The 14,846-nt window shown below is 29.4% G+C and overlaps 1 protein-coding gene across 1 annotated transcript in view; it reads right to left on the bottom strand.

Moving 5' to 3' along the window:
• The window catches only part of GlyRS (glycine--tRNA ligase), an 83,611-nt gene that overhangs the window by 50,629 nt on the left and 18,136 nt on the right, over positions 1 to 14,846 (bottom strand). The window contains exons 6-7 of the mRNA XM_085824402.1: positions 4,823 to 4,899; positions 2,995 to 3,140 (exon numbers count right to left, since the gene is read on the bottom strand). Of these exons, the coding sequence (XP_085680528.1) occupies positions 2,995 to 3,140; positions 4,823 to 4,899 (223 nt within the window). The remainder of the gene's footprint in view (positions 1 to 2,994; positions 3,141 to 4,822; positions 4,900 to 14,846) is intronic.

Here is a 14,846-nt window from a genome sequence, read left to right as displayed (position 1 = left end):
TATTCTGATAATGTTTTATCACATACCTTTGAATGAGAATCTTATTGAGTTATCTTGCAACAACAGGCTGAAAGCAAAATTTGGCAGCATGAAATTGACAGAATTTTGGATTTCAATGAAAGACAATGTACATTTCAAAGTAATAAGACTCTGTGAATTTTAACTTCATTTTTGATGTTGTATTTGTGTGAAACTTGGTCAGCAGTCATTGTAATAAAAAGCAGTTTAGAACAGAAATCAGTATGGAAAAGGAAATGTAGCTGTGTCCAGTTTAAGTGAACTACAGACTCATCTATCACATCAAATATTAATTTACTGTCAAAAAAGTTAAAAAAATACTAAACAAAATACACAAGTTTTATTTATTTGTATCTCTTACTTGTAATTAGTCATGGTTTTACTTAGGGTAAGTAAGGTACTATGGAACAATTTCAATTGAAAAGAGGTATCACAGCTCGAACGGAGTTTGGGAACCATTGGCTTATACATTTGCAATGTAATTAAATTAAGAGAAAATTTTAAAAGATAATGGCTAATATATTTGACTAAGCAATTAAATTAATAGATTTTGTTATTTAGATGCTCTCTGTTTTTATTATTTGTGATATAAAATTATGGATGAATTCTATAGATAGAACGGTTTAATCTATTATTCCTACTAAAATCTTTGATAAATTATTTTCTCATTTTAGTGCATGAATCATCATTTTAAATAAAATATTCATTTTAAATTAAAGCTTCCACAAAGCTTTCTATAAAAGCCTTTTCTTAAAAATTCTATTTTGTTTTTTGCTTTTTAGTCTCAATTACACATTATCAAAGATGAAATTTTGAGTTAGTAAAACACAAGCAATAAATTTAAAAAAAAAAAATATGAAATAAAGAAAAATAACTAAACGACATTCAGGGAATGAAAAAAAATCACTTTGAATGTTCAGTTTCAGAAACTGGATATAAGATATTCTTAATGAGCATTTTACTTGAAGCTAAAATAAGAAACCAAGTATTGCAAATTCGTCAATGAGTGCACAAAGATGGCAAACTTCTTCATTCAGTGTGCCAAGATGGCAAAGCCAAAAGCAAATTTTGTAAAAGAAACACTTTTCTTGTTGTATGTTTCAGGAAAATTTTAAAACAAATTTTTAAAAAATTGAAAATCGCTCAATTAATATTTTGTTATCATTCTTGTTTTAAAAAGAGAGCAAAAAGTTTATTTTATAATCTGTGAAAATTGCAAAACTTTATATTCAATATATTTTTAGATGCTGAAATTTTAAAATTATAAATGTCAAACAGTCTAAAAATTGAGCAAGTTAAAAAAATTCAAAAATTAGGTTTTAATTTTTATAGAAGCTTCACTGAAAAGACTTTTTTCCCCACTGCATTCCATGGTGGTGATAGTGGGGAATCAAAAATATTTATGCTTAGTTCATTCCTTAAAAAAAGATATGTGCAAAAAGTCATTTAAACATTAAATTAAAAAAATTAAAATACTATATCACAAAAATTAAGGGAAATATGAGCAAATAAAAGGTGAGGAAAATTATACAGCAGTTCAGATGATGCAAGAAAGGTCACTATTTTGAACAATTTGATAACACTGCTTCTTTATTGTGCTCTTCTAATCCATTTAAAAGATTTCTTGACCAGGTGAGTATAGCTCAAAGGGATAATACTTCGGACATGGCATATTTCTTTCAGAACTGCTTCAGCTTTCTTGTTTATTTTGCTCTCCACAACAAAAAAATTTATTACTGATCAGTATGGAAAAAGAAATGTAGCTGTGTCCAGTTTAAGTGAACTACAGACTCATCTATCACATCAAATATTAATTTACTGTTAAAAAAGTTAAAAAAATACTAAACAAAATACACAAGTTTTATTTATTTTTATCTCTTACTTGTAATTAGTCATGGTTTTACTTAGGGTAAGTAAGGTACTATGGAACAATTTTAATTGAAAAGAGGTATCACAGCTCGAACGGAGTTTGGGAACCATTGGCTTATACATTTGCAATGTAATTAAATTAAGAGAAAATTTTAAAAGATAATGGCTAATATATTTGACTAAGCAATTAAATTAATAGATTTTGTTATTTAGATGCTCTCTGTTTTTATTATTTTTGATATAAAATTATGGATGAATTCTATAGATAGAATGGATTTAATCTATTATTCCTACTAAAATCTTTGATAAATTATTTTCTCCTTTTAGTGCATGAATCGTCATTTTAAATAAAATATTCATTTTAAATTAAAGCTTCCACAAAGCTTTCTATAAAAGCCTTTTCTTAAAAATTCTATTTTGTTTTTTGCTTTTTAGTCTCAATTACACATTATCAAAGATGAAATTTTGAGTTAGTAAAACACAAGCAATAAATAAAAAAAAAAAAAAAAAAAATATGAAATAAAGAAAAATAACTAAACGACATTCAGGGAATGAAAAAAAATCACTTTGAATGTTCAGTTTCAGAAACTGGATATAAGATGTTCTTAATGAGCATTTTATTTGAAGCTAAAATAAGAAACCAAGTATTGCAAATTCGTCAATGAGTACACAAAGATGGCAAACTTTGTGCACTCATTGATGAACTCATTGACAAAAAAATGAGATATACATTCAACAATCAATATTAATTTCCGTAAATGGTACAAGAATTAATATTGACAGCAGAATTTTTCTGTAATATCCTAATTCAATTATACAGCAAATTATCAAAATTCATGTTATTCAAAGCTTCTGCTCGAATTAGTTTTATTCAAAAGCCGAGAAGTATCAGAACTAGGCTTTGACTGAATAACTGCCAGAAATTCTGTGACATTTATGTGATGCCACATTTGAGAGATCCTAGCTCCCTTGCACTCAATATGAATAATTTTTGTATATTCAACACATAATCTCTTAAGATTACAAGAAGACAGTCGTCTGGATCGTTAATTTGATTAATAACAAGGTAAGAAATATCTTTCAGTAATAAAAGGAATTATTTCATACCCTTTAAGATTTCCAGTAGGACCTATTGAGGTACTAAACATGAGATTAAATTCCATAGCATCCGATAAATCATTTCCGGTATTTGGAGATTTCACATCAAACCTTCTCAGCAAAGCATTCATTTCTTCTTTGGAACATCCATCCAACTAATTTAACACAAGAAAAGACAAATTTCATAACAAAATATTTCATATAAATTATACGTTTTAGCAATCTGAAATACATAGCTGCCCATAATTTATCTGTCTTGCTATGAGCTACAATGAAATATCAATACAGTTCAAATGTCTATACTTTGTGCTCCTTTTCAATATCATAAACATACACACACCAAAAAAAAAAAATTTTTTTTTTAGAAAATTCAGAATAATAAATTTAATGGCCTTTTTTATTTTGCATATAAGCAAAAAAAGTTTTGAACAATAAAACATTATCACACATTTTTATCAAAAAAGCTAGTATCTAATGCACAAATATCAGCATGCTTTTCTGGAATTCAATATAGATCATGAATTACTGCAAACCTTTCCTTTCAGATACATCTCATTTTTGAGTGTATACAGGTATATACCAAAATTTCTTGCCTACTGAAGTACTCCAAGATTACACTGAGGAATAAATTATTAGAAGGTTTTTTTTTTTTTTTTTTTTTTAAGAAACATATCAGGCCAGAAACTTCTGGATCTCCCTATGTACATTCTGATGCCTTCTAAAACTAATATTAAGTGATTAGCATATGTCAGAATTTATTTGTTTACAAATTTTAGCACTGAATTTTAATTTGAATGCACTTTGTCACCAATATTTTTATGTTCTACACAGCTAGCAAGGTTTTTAAAATCACTAGCAAAGAAAGAAAGATTATTAAAAACAGTTGCAGAATTTTCTACCTTTGAAAATGGATAAAGAAAATAAAGCTAAAAAACACTGATATTTTTTTTAATAATCCAAAACTTAAATTCTGGTATTTTTTTCAAGTTACTTATTCTAATTGCACGTGCATGAAATATAATGGCAAAATTAGCATAAGGATTCAATTTGGAGACCTTACTCTTTCAATTTTGTACACAGTACATATTATATGTTTTTATGAAAGAATTTTTTTATTTTCTTAAAAAATAAAGTTATATTTGTATTCAATACATCTTGATTAAATAATTCTTAAGTTATGAGTACGTTTTGGTTGCTACTCATGTGCAAACAGATGAGCAAAATTTAAAGTAAGAATTGAAATGGAAAAACCAACAAAGAAAAAAGGCAACAGAAAAAGATGATCTACAATTCACAAAATTCTCTAACCAATGCAATCTCAGTCCAAAGAAGTGCAGATTATCAGAATTATACCGAATAGTTTTCTACATATTACATGAGTAACAATAAATTTTATTAAGGAATTAACAAATTTCAGTAAAATCCCATTTACAATGAATAAAAATTCCAAATATTCAACTGTCTACTACATCTACCTCTGCAAGAGTGAATTATGAAGTCCTACATTCAAGGTTAACAAATCTGTATGCTCATAAAATATATACTTTCTACAGTAATTATACCTAGAGACATATCAAAAAAAAATTCTCCCATCTAATCAATAAACATGTACCAGGATGTATGAAATCAAAAGGTTATTCAAGTACCTTGAAATAATGAGAAGTATCAAATTTAATGATGAATGAATATATTGCACCTAAAAAACTAGAAAACATACGATAACAGTTTCTAGTTTTTACAATTTTTCACCATCAAAATAAGAAATAAATGAATAACAAACTACCTAAACATAATTTTCTAGTTTACTTCACTAAAATATAATTTTCACTTTTTATACCTTTACAATGATGTCTTCATATTCTGCATACTGCTCAGGAGTTATATTTTTGTCTGTCATCAACTTTTCCAAATGAGCTGTAATAATAATGGATAATTATTATTAGTAAATGGAAATTAATAATTAAAGCAAACATTACTACATAAAAATTAATAGAAATTAATAAACAAAGCAATCATTGTTACACACAAAATGCAAAGAAACGAAGATACTATCACATTATCTGCCCAACCCTGACAAGAATGACTAGGCAAAACATATTGCCTATATAGGCAACCCAGAATTTTACAAAAATGTATTTATCTGACAACCCACTACAATGATTATGCATGCATTACACCAGCACATAACACTATCATCCATCTCAGTACTAGTGGTAATGTGTATAGTTTTGAAATTTGAGGGTCATTGCAGCAACTGTGGTTCCTGTTTATATGTGGAGTTTTGTTTTAATTGTTAAGGAATTATAATGACACTGTGATGTTTGCTTGCTAACGGGAAGAAAATGTTGAATTTTTTTCAGTGGCATGGGATTTTAACTAGTAGTAGAGAATGTAGGAATGTGCATTCCATGAAGTTAATTCATGTAATTCTCAGCCCCCCCCAATGTGTACATGGATGACACAACAGAAATAACGACCTAGTAATTTTGTGTAAATGCATTTTACTCAGCATAATAATTTCCTTCAGTTACAGTTACATGTTCCAACGAGTTACAAGCTTCATAATCTGGTATTGCTAAAAAGTTTGCTCAGCAATGCTAAAAATCCTGCAGTTCTCTGAATTTTTTTATGTTAAAACAAATTGCTGTGCACATGGGCAGAAGAACAGGAAGAAAAAAAGTTAAGTGCTTTATTATGCATGTTTGTTGCATTTTTAATTTAGTTAATTTGTGTCTGTTTTATGAAACTCTTAGTGTTTTATCATGAATATTTCTTGCATTTTTAATTGTGTTAGTTCAATGCTGTTTCATGTAATATTCAGCATGCTGCCATTTTTTAAATGGTTATTGTTTTTCACATGTTAAAGCTGTCAAAAAATTAGTTGTCAACAACTGCCGATTTTAAGGGAGGGATAGGCATATAACATGAATGTACTGAATTAATTTTAATATATACAGTACAAAGTCCATAATCTGGACACATCAGGACTTCGGCGATTCCGGATTAGGGGTTTTTCCGGTTTATAGATAATCAATTTAAATCTGGTAAGATGGCATGCAGAAATTATACAATTAAAAATATGAAACCGTAATTTATGAAATAAAGAGCAATTATGATCTAAAGGGTATCAAAATTTACAAAAAAAGCTTAATATTTATTTGTTTACTTTATTAAATTTCTTTCAGTGCAAGTTGTTTAAGTTGCTTCGTTTTTTTGTGCTAATACTTTCTCTTTAACTCTATAAACAAACATCATGCCTTCAGTTACAAAGTTCCACTGTTCAAGTCCTGTAACTGCTGCGTCGAGAATACCGACTATCGAAATTTTTTCGTTTTCTATAACCTCTCTGTCACTTTCTTCACTATCGGAAGCAGTATGGCAATATTTCAGAATTGGAAACTCTTTTTGACATAATCGAAAGTTCAAGCTTAATTTTTATAAAATTGCTCTAACAGTCTGCAAAAAATAATAAGCCAGATCCAATTAGAAGATTAAGGAACAGCACAATCTGCAACATTAATTGAAATGAATGCCTTAGAATCAGTAAAGATAATTTTAGCTGAGCTTATACCGTCCATTATACATTAAACGCACATGCGTAAAGCATACAGAAAAAAATTTTGTGGCTTTGAGGTCCGGATTATAGATCATTCCGGATAATGGACATCCGGATTACAGACTTTGTACTGTATATATATATATAGAGAGAGAGAGATATCAAGTATACAAAAAAGTTTGTGCCATAGTTTTCATTCAGAAATAACAACCTAGTAATTTTGTGCAAATGATTTTATTCAGCAAAATAATCTCAGCTTCAATTACGTCTTCCGATGAGCAACAAGCTTAGTAAAAGTTCTTGTCTTTAGAACCAAAAAATTATTCTGCGGCCTACATGGCATCATCTTGGATTAAGAACTGTTGTTAGTATCAAAACCAAGTGGTAGTCATATGAACCAATGTTGTATGTTGATCGCCTCCTTAGTCACTTTCACCGTATGAAGTCGTATTCTCTTGAAAAATAATCATTCCTTTCCTTCTGACTTAATGCTGGCTGCCTCAGATGCAGTGCATCTGCAACCTTTGCAACAATCAGAGGTACACCTCAGCTGTGGTTTTGCCACTCTCTAGCGATTAAAAGGGCATAACACCAGCAATGGTCCAGAACACACAGAGCAGTATCTTCTGCTAATGGAATGTTTTGTTTAGGGGCAGATGCCATAGAACCAGGGGATGGTCAATATTATTTTCTTATGTGATTACTGTGCAAGACCCATTTCTCATCATATGTCAATACCTGGTCAAACAATAAGGTTTTCTGGTGGGGTAACAGTAATGAAGAGGAAACGGTGCACTGCTGGAGTTTTGTTTCCTTCCTCAGTTGAAACATGAGGAATCCACTTACTGAGCTTCACGTCTTTCAAAAGATGTGCAGATGCAATCAAATGGTTTCCTCCGACATTCCAAATCCTTGTTCAAGTTCCTTGCACATTTGATGTGGATCATGCTCAATGTCCTTCTTCAGGAGGCTTCATCGATAGTGGATGGATGCTCAATTCTTGTACTGAAGGTTTTTATCTCCTAATGCAAATCCACTAAACAGTGAACCACATATCCTAGTAAATGTAAATTCACTTCATAGCCAAAAATGGGCTGCACTCGAGAGAGCATTAAAGAGGGGGGGGGGGAGAGAAAGTAAAAAAATAATGAAAAGAACAAAGTAAAACACATAATCGCAAGCACACACACATTAAAAAAAAAGAAAAGAAAAGAAAAGAGAAAGAGAGCTCTAACTTTGAATTCTGATTCTATTCTTATTATTGTTTATAATTTTCATAACATCCCATGAAATTTTAATATTTCTCTTAGAGTAATAATCACGTTCGCTGGTGATTTCAAAATCTTATTGGAGACCAACAGTTAATTCAAGATTTCAAAAATGCATAGTATCACATACTACATTACAAGTTTCACAGAATGAATTGTTCTGAACATCAAATCTTGATAAATATTGTGAGAAGCAGCCATGGCCCAAAACAAGCTGATTGAAGTTGATATCATTCACGATTTTCATTTTCTTTTTCCCTTTTAAAAGTAAGAGATCTTTATTTCTGTACAACATGTATTCCAAGATTCCAGTATATTTTTGAACATAACGGAAATGGCCTTTTGTCTTGAAACTGGAATATCAATAGCATAATCAGCATATCTGTAATGCGTGTCATCCCGACAAGGTATCTGACACCTTTCGTTTGAATTTCATTTTTCGCTCCAGTGGCAGAAACTTCTTTGAGTACCTGATATATATGTTACCGGCAAAGTATCAAATATCGGCATTCTATAGCATGCCTGGGCATTGTACACTGTGAAAAAAAAGAGGGGAAAGTTCTATATCTCCAATTCTACTGGGCCAATTGACGAAATTCAACTTGCCTTTTTCATGTCTTGAAACCATGACTTAGGATATTAGATTTGTATATAGTGTTGCTCTATGATAGATATTTTGACAAAAATCAAACTTCTTCTGAAATAACACACCAATTTTTTTCCATATGCAGATTCTAAGACTTATATTATGCCAAACTGCCAAGTTTTGTTAAAAATTGCATTAGTAGTTTTTAAAAAATTAGCTGTCAAAATTTAAGCTCTTCCATGTTAATTGAATTTGGTATATATTTATTAACAACTCTTTTTTTCATTACACTTATTTGATTCTTCCTTTCATTTTTCGAAATTTAGGTTCATTACAAATAAAATTCACTCATTTTTTACGATTTATTTTTAAAATTTGGATTTTTAAGTAAATTTTTCGAAAAAAATTTTGAATTATAACCTTTAAAATTTTTTAAATCATCTTATTAGATTTATAAGATGTATATAAGTAGATTTATTTCTAAGCATAAATGCACAAAATTAGTTTTTTGGTACAAAGAATAAAAAGCTTATTGCAGATGTAACCTATTTTCAATTTACTGGGAGCAGATAAACCCAGCTGCAAATTAAACGCCCCCTGCCCCATCCCATTGCAGAAAATTTATATCATAGACTGTCAAAAAACAAATTTTATGCACATTTTTATGCTATTTATAACTTAGTTCCTACTGATGTTTATTCTTCTGTAACTTCCGGAGAGTTCTTTTTGTTTTGACTATTGATTTAAATTATGTAATTAAATGAATCTGTCCTCCAGATTAAACTACTTGAATACAACAGTAACTTTATTAACAGTATTGTTCTGTTCATAATACGGGTTATTTCTCTAATGTGCTTTTTAAATTTCCCTTCGATTAACTGCGATTTGAATTAACCAAAGATATTTTCCTCTAAATGGGGAGTTGAACGCATATTAATGATAGGAGAACGAAATATACTTTCTTTGTTCAGAAGCAGTTCGATCAAGATTCAAATCTCTGTGAACAGGCTTGCTATATGCCATTTTTCAGTGTTATTCTCGCATATAACGTGGCTAAAAGGCAGTTTTCTATAAAAAGCATTCACGGTGGCATCAGGCTTCCCTTTCCATAGACAGATAGCCCCTCGAGTAACTTTGCTTACATCAGTAACCATTTAGGAGTGTAATGCTAAAGGCACAGTAGTACTCTACAGTTTGCAGCTTGGCCTGACCAAGTTTCCATTGATTGACTAATATTTCAAAAGGATGTTGGCATTGAAAATATGATGCACTCCCTGCACAAAGAAAGGGGGGCAGTTCTATATCTCTTGTTTTACTGGACAGACTATCAAAATTTAGCTTGCGTTTTCCATGTCTTGAAAAGCAGGACTTCAGTTATATATTAGATTTATATATAGAAGTCTTCTAAGATAGGTTTTTTTGACACAAAATCGGACATTTTTCTGAAATAACAATACCAATTTTTTTCCATATTTCGATTCATAGACTCGAACTATACTAAAGTGCTAAGTTTTGTAAAAATAATACAAGCAATTTTTAAAAAAGATAGCTCTCAAAATTTTAGCTCCTCAATGTTAATTGAAATTGGCATATATTTATAAGTATCCCTTTTTTTTATTATACTTACTTAATTCCTTCTTTCAGAATTTGAAATTTAGGCTTAACCCAAATGTATTCACATTTTTTATAATTTTTTCAAAAATTTTTTTTGTTATAACCGATAAAACTTTTAACATCATCTTAAAGTAGATGCATTTCTAGCACACATGCAAAAAATTAGTTTTTTTATTCAACATTTTCTAAGATATACATGTATTTACATAACGGCACATTTTGAAATTTGGCATATTTGCTATAAACGAGAATAACGCTAAATAGAGTTTATGCACTTTGTTAAAATTATTTGAAAGTAATGAGCAATGCCTTTTTTCCACTCATGTAAAATGAAAAAAAGGAAAGGAAAACGTGTTGCTGTAATTCCTTTTTGAACCTCTCCATAAATTTTGTATCAAATTTTACAAAATTTAATATTTAGGCATAATTTGAATCATAGAATCGAAATATGGAAAACATTTGGCTTTTCATTTCAGAAAAAGTATAATTTTTTGTCAAAATACCTATATTAGAACAGTGCTGTATCTAAATCTAATATATATCCTAAGTCGTGCTTTCGAGACATGAAAAATGCAATTTGAATTTCATCAATTGGCTCAGTAGAACGAAGGCTATAACACTGTTATTCCAAATATGTAAAAAGAAGAGATGATACAACATAATAAATTTATATTTCCTATCTGGCTGAGACTGGGAATCAGTAAGATCTACCAGACAATGGAAATTAAATTCAGAAACAATCAAAAGTTTCACAACAATGCCCTTTTTAATTTATTTTTGGTGGTTGACAACTCACAAAGGTGGTTGTGCAGCTCAACATTGTTACACGTAACAATTCTGTATTTAGTTGAAAATTCTTTCAACATTCTGTCACATTGGCCGTGTAGAGTACTCAAATGAGTTTTCATGAAGCATGAGAAATAATTCAGCATTCATGATGTAATACTTTATAGTACTGATGCTTTCTTTAATAGGATAAATGAATGTACTTTTGTTTTTCACAAATATCACATCTAAGCGATTCAGCAGCCAGTAGTCCCGTGGCTCCTTCTTAGTAGTAATTTTGGTTTTTTACATAATTTCTTATCTTCTGGTAAATAGTTTTGGTTCTTTGAAAAGAATCAGAAATGTATTTCATACTTTGCCGGGTTTGACATTTGCCATTCTATAGAATGCCTAGGAAATATGTAAAATATGACTCATTTCATACATTGCCTGCTAGTTTTAGACATTCTATATAGTTTGAAATCTGGCCAGATTTCACACTTGATGGTAACTTATACAAAAGTTCTGTCAACCAGATAATTTTTTAGTAAACACTGGTCACAGACATATACCTCCAAATAAAAAAATGTTTTAAATGATGTAAAGATTCATGTTTTGCAGAGTTCGTACACATTTTTGCACATGGAAATTAAGTACTTTTAAAGACCATTACTGAAAAACATTAAGGACCTATGAGCAAATAGCAAATTAAAAAATTCAATTAAAATATTATCTGTGCCTGAACTTCACTTTTGTAATACCATCCAAAAAACAAAATAGATCAGTAAGTATGATGCATTATTATTAAACATAACTTAATTAACATAATTATTAATAAGTTTGAGCATAAAATATACTTTATGAAATTTATCAAACAGCATTAAATATTTTAGACTTACAATAGTTTGGCATATTTGAAAGAAGATAAGTGACATTTTATTTATGTTTTACTAATAGTTAGTTTCATGCTGAGTTTTTTTATGTCTCATTACTTGCTCAATCTAGAGGTTTAGTAAATAGCAGGTAGATTTTATGTCAAGCATCATAGGTTAAAATGAGAAATAAAATCATAATCAGAATGATTTATAATAAAAGACTGGCTGTTGTCATCTCTGCTCCTTACCTAGAGAGAGACCTACTGATCAGAACAAAACTGAAAGGACTGATGTGGGCACAGTTAACTAGTTTTGAAAGTTAGTTGGGCTCTGTCTGTTGCAGTTAGTGTCGTAGCTCCATGTAGAGTTCCAGGGGTTGTAACCCAGTTAATATACTTGAAGGTTCCAATAAGCCACTAAAGCACCAGAGGTGACACTAAGTTGCTTTGTATTATTTTAGGTCTTGCTAGATACTAAGAATAAGTTTTATATGAATTTTCACATTTTTGTGTTTTACCTTGTACCACTAAGGAATAATGAAAGGCAATAACTCACTTTATTAAGTAAAGATAATTTTTAAGGGTAAGCAGTTAGTTATAAATTAAATTACATAGTTAGATAACCTTAGTCATTATGGATTTATATGACTACAATTAAATTTTACTTATTTTTTAACAATATTGTTAAAAGTCAATATTAAAATCACAATCTAATAAAATTTCACACTTGCAAATATATGCAATTTATGTCATTGATTCTTAACCAATATTAGGATATTTATACATTAAAAGTAGCAACAACATTCAAATATTTATGCATCTTTTTAATTTGAAGCCTTCCCAGACATTTTGGATTAATTTATATCAATTTTCTTCTCTTTAAACATCTTTCTTAACAATTAAAAATTTATTTGAATACACAAACCAATGTTCTCACTAGTTTTTTCGTGTTTTATCTCCTAACTTGTTAACCTCTCCACAATGTACCTATGAGGGTTTAATTGATCTGGTAAAAATTAAATAGTCCAAAAACTCCCGACAGAAGTGAAGCAAGTTATCGCTATGTCTCAAAGTAACTACAAAGTTAGACAAAGGTTTATATAAGCCTTGTATTTAAAAAGAACTTAAAGGCATGTTCTTATGCTGACCTATTCAGTCGCAGCTTGTGGTGATGTAATTAAACAAGAACAATCAGCAAAATTTATGATTTACAGAGATAAGTTTAATATTCCACGTGATTGCACCAGGTGGGAAAATGCCTAGCATCAGACCTGTGTATGATTCATTAAGACATATTAGATGAATCTTTTAAATTGCCAGTTTTCAATTTCTTTATTAATAAAAAAAAATTCCTTTCTATAATGCCTGTCCATGTGATAAGATTAGAAGCATTTTTAATATTTTCCATGCTTGTGTCTAGTGAAAAGTAAAGAAAATAAAGGGAAGATAAGCATGTTAAGAAAGAGATTCTAGTATCAGAAGTAAAACATTCAAATATTATGTTTTCATTGTTTTTCGAGATGTTCTTCAAAAAGTAAGAAATTCATTGCAAACTTTCTGTAAGATATATCCATAATGTTTTAATACCATTGACACATTTTTCATTTTGTCACGTTTTTCTAAAATCTTCTGAATGGTGGGTCTATAAATCTTGCCTTCAAATCCTTCTAAACTTTCCAAGTTGCAATGTCTAATGTCCCAAAGAAAAATCACGCCTACCAATTTTGTAACAGCAAACAGCTACAAATATTAAAAAAAAAAAAAAAAAAAAAAAAAATCAAATGGAAAAAGTAATTTTATAGAGAAATTGATGCATATTCTGAGAATTCTGAATACTCTAACAATTACATGAAAAAACTCTTATCATGAAAAAATTAAAAAGAAGATACTTTTTAATTACCATGTTATTTTTTAAATATAATTTCAATATATTATCGTTATTTTAATGATATTTATCAATGTCAGAATGTTTAAAAAAAATCATAGAAAAATTTCCAGATCTTGAAATTTGAAATTTTCTATCGAAACTGATGTTAAAAATCACCAAATGTTGATAAGTCACCAAATTTAGAGCCGTTCATTAAAAGAATTCACATCCCCAAAAGCGAAAAGTTGTTTAAGAGCTCTTCATTAAAAAAAGTGAAATAATTTTGAAATAATTGTTTCACTTCTTGCTCAGAAACTCGAGTATCTCACCATTTATATCAGAAAAAGGAAAAATCATAACCCATTCAAATAACCATATTTATTAGTGAATCACCAAAAGCATACCTCCAAACTGCTAATTCATACTCAAAATGGCAGTCGTAAAAACAGGCAGAAATTTCACATAATTAAAATTAAGGATCTTCTGCCAATTTTGGCCAAAATTAAGGACTTTTAAGGACCAAAGATCGATTCTAAAAAACTTAAAAACTCTTAAGGACCGTACAAACCCTGGTTTGGATATTTTTAATTTAAAGAAATCAATTTTGTAAAAATTGTGAAGTCTAACTTTTTTAACATCCATCTGGTCCCTACATTTATATTCAGGAAAATTTTTTATTATATTAAAATATAAAAATGTGATATATTTTTATGTGGAAAAATGTCACTTAATGGAAAAGGTGTCACTAATGCTCATCAGTTACTTCCTTTAAATTCAGTTAAATCTTGGCGGTTTTCGCTGCCAGAACTGAAATTTCATTCATGTTAATTGCTTGCCTTAAGTGAGTTCGTGTTGAAAGGATGGTTAACTGTATTAGCCAAAAAATGCAATAAAACGGAATAGGTGTCACAAACACATCAATCGCAAGTTACTGATTACTATAGTGTACTCTTGAATTCATCATAAGTTATCTGTTTACTAAATCATGACTATACATCTTTATTATTCTTCCACAGGAAAGAAAAATGTTATACAAATAAATTATACTGGTTATCAAAATTAAAGAATAATGAGAAAAAATATGCTAAGTTAATGTTGCAACCAATGTCGTAGTTATTTAAGTTAATTAAATACTACTGAACACAAAATTGCACTTCCGTGCATATGCTAATGCCATTTTTTTTCATTAAGTATCAGTTATGATTTATTTCTGTCATTATCCTTTAATTTTGATGACCAGTGCATTAAACATCATCAAGATGCAGAACCACCTTAGAAAATGAGATTTCTTTCCGATTTTTCTACATGACTTATTTTAAATTATCAGCAAA

Source organism: Stegodyphus dumicola, chromosome 9 (genome assembly GCF_044657685.1).
Source record: "Stegodyphus dumicola isolate Sdum_Otavi_A_Nest chromosome 9, ASM4465768v1".
In the NCBI taxonomy this organism is placed as follows: Eukaryota; Metazoa; Arthropoda; class Arachnida; order Araneae; family Eresidae; genus Stegodyphus; species Stegodyphus dumicola.
The sequence above is the reverse complement of the archived record's forward strand: the minus strand, read 5'-3'. Positions and strand labels throughout refer to the sequence as shown.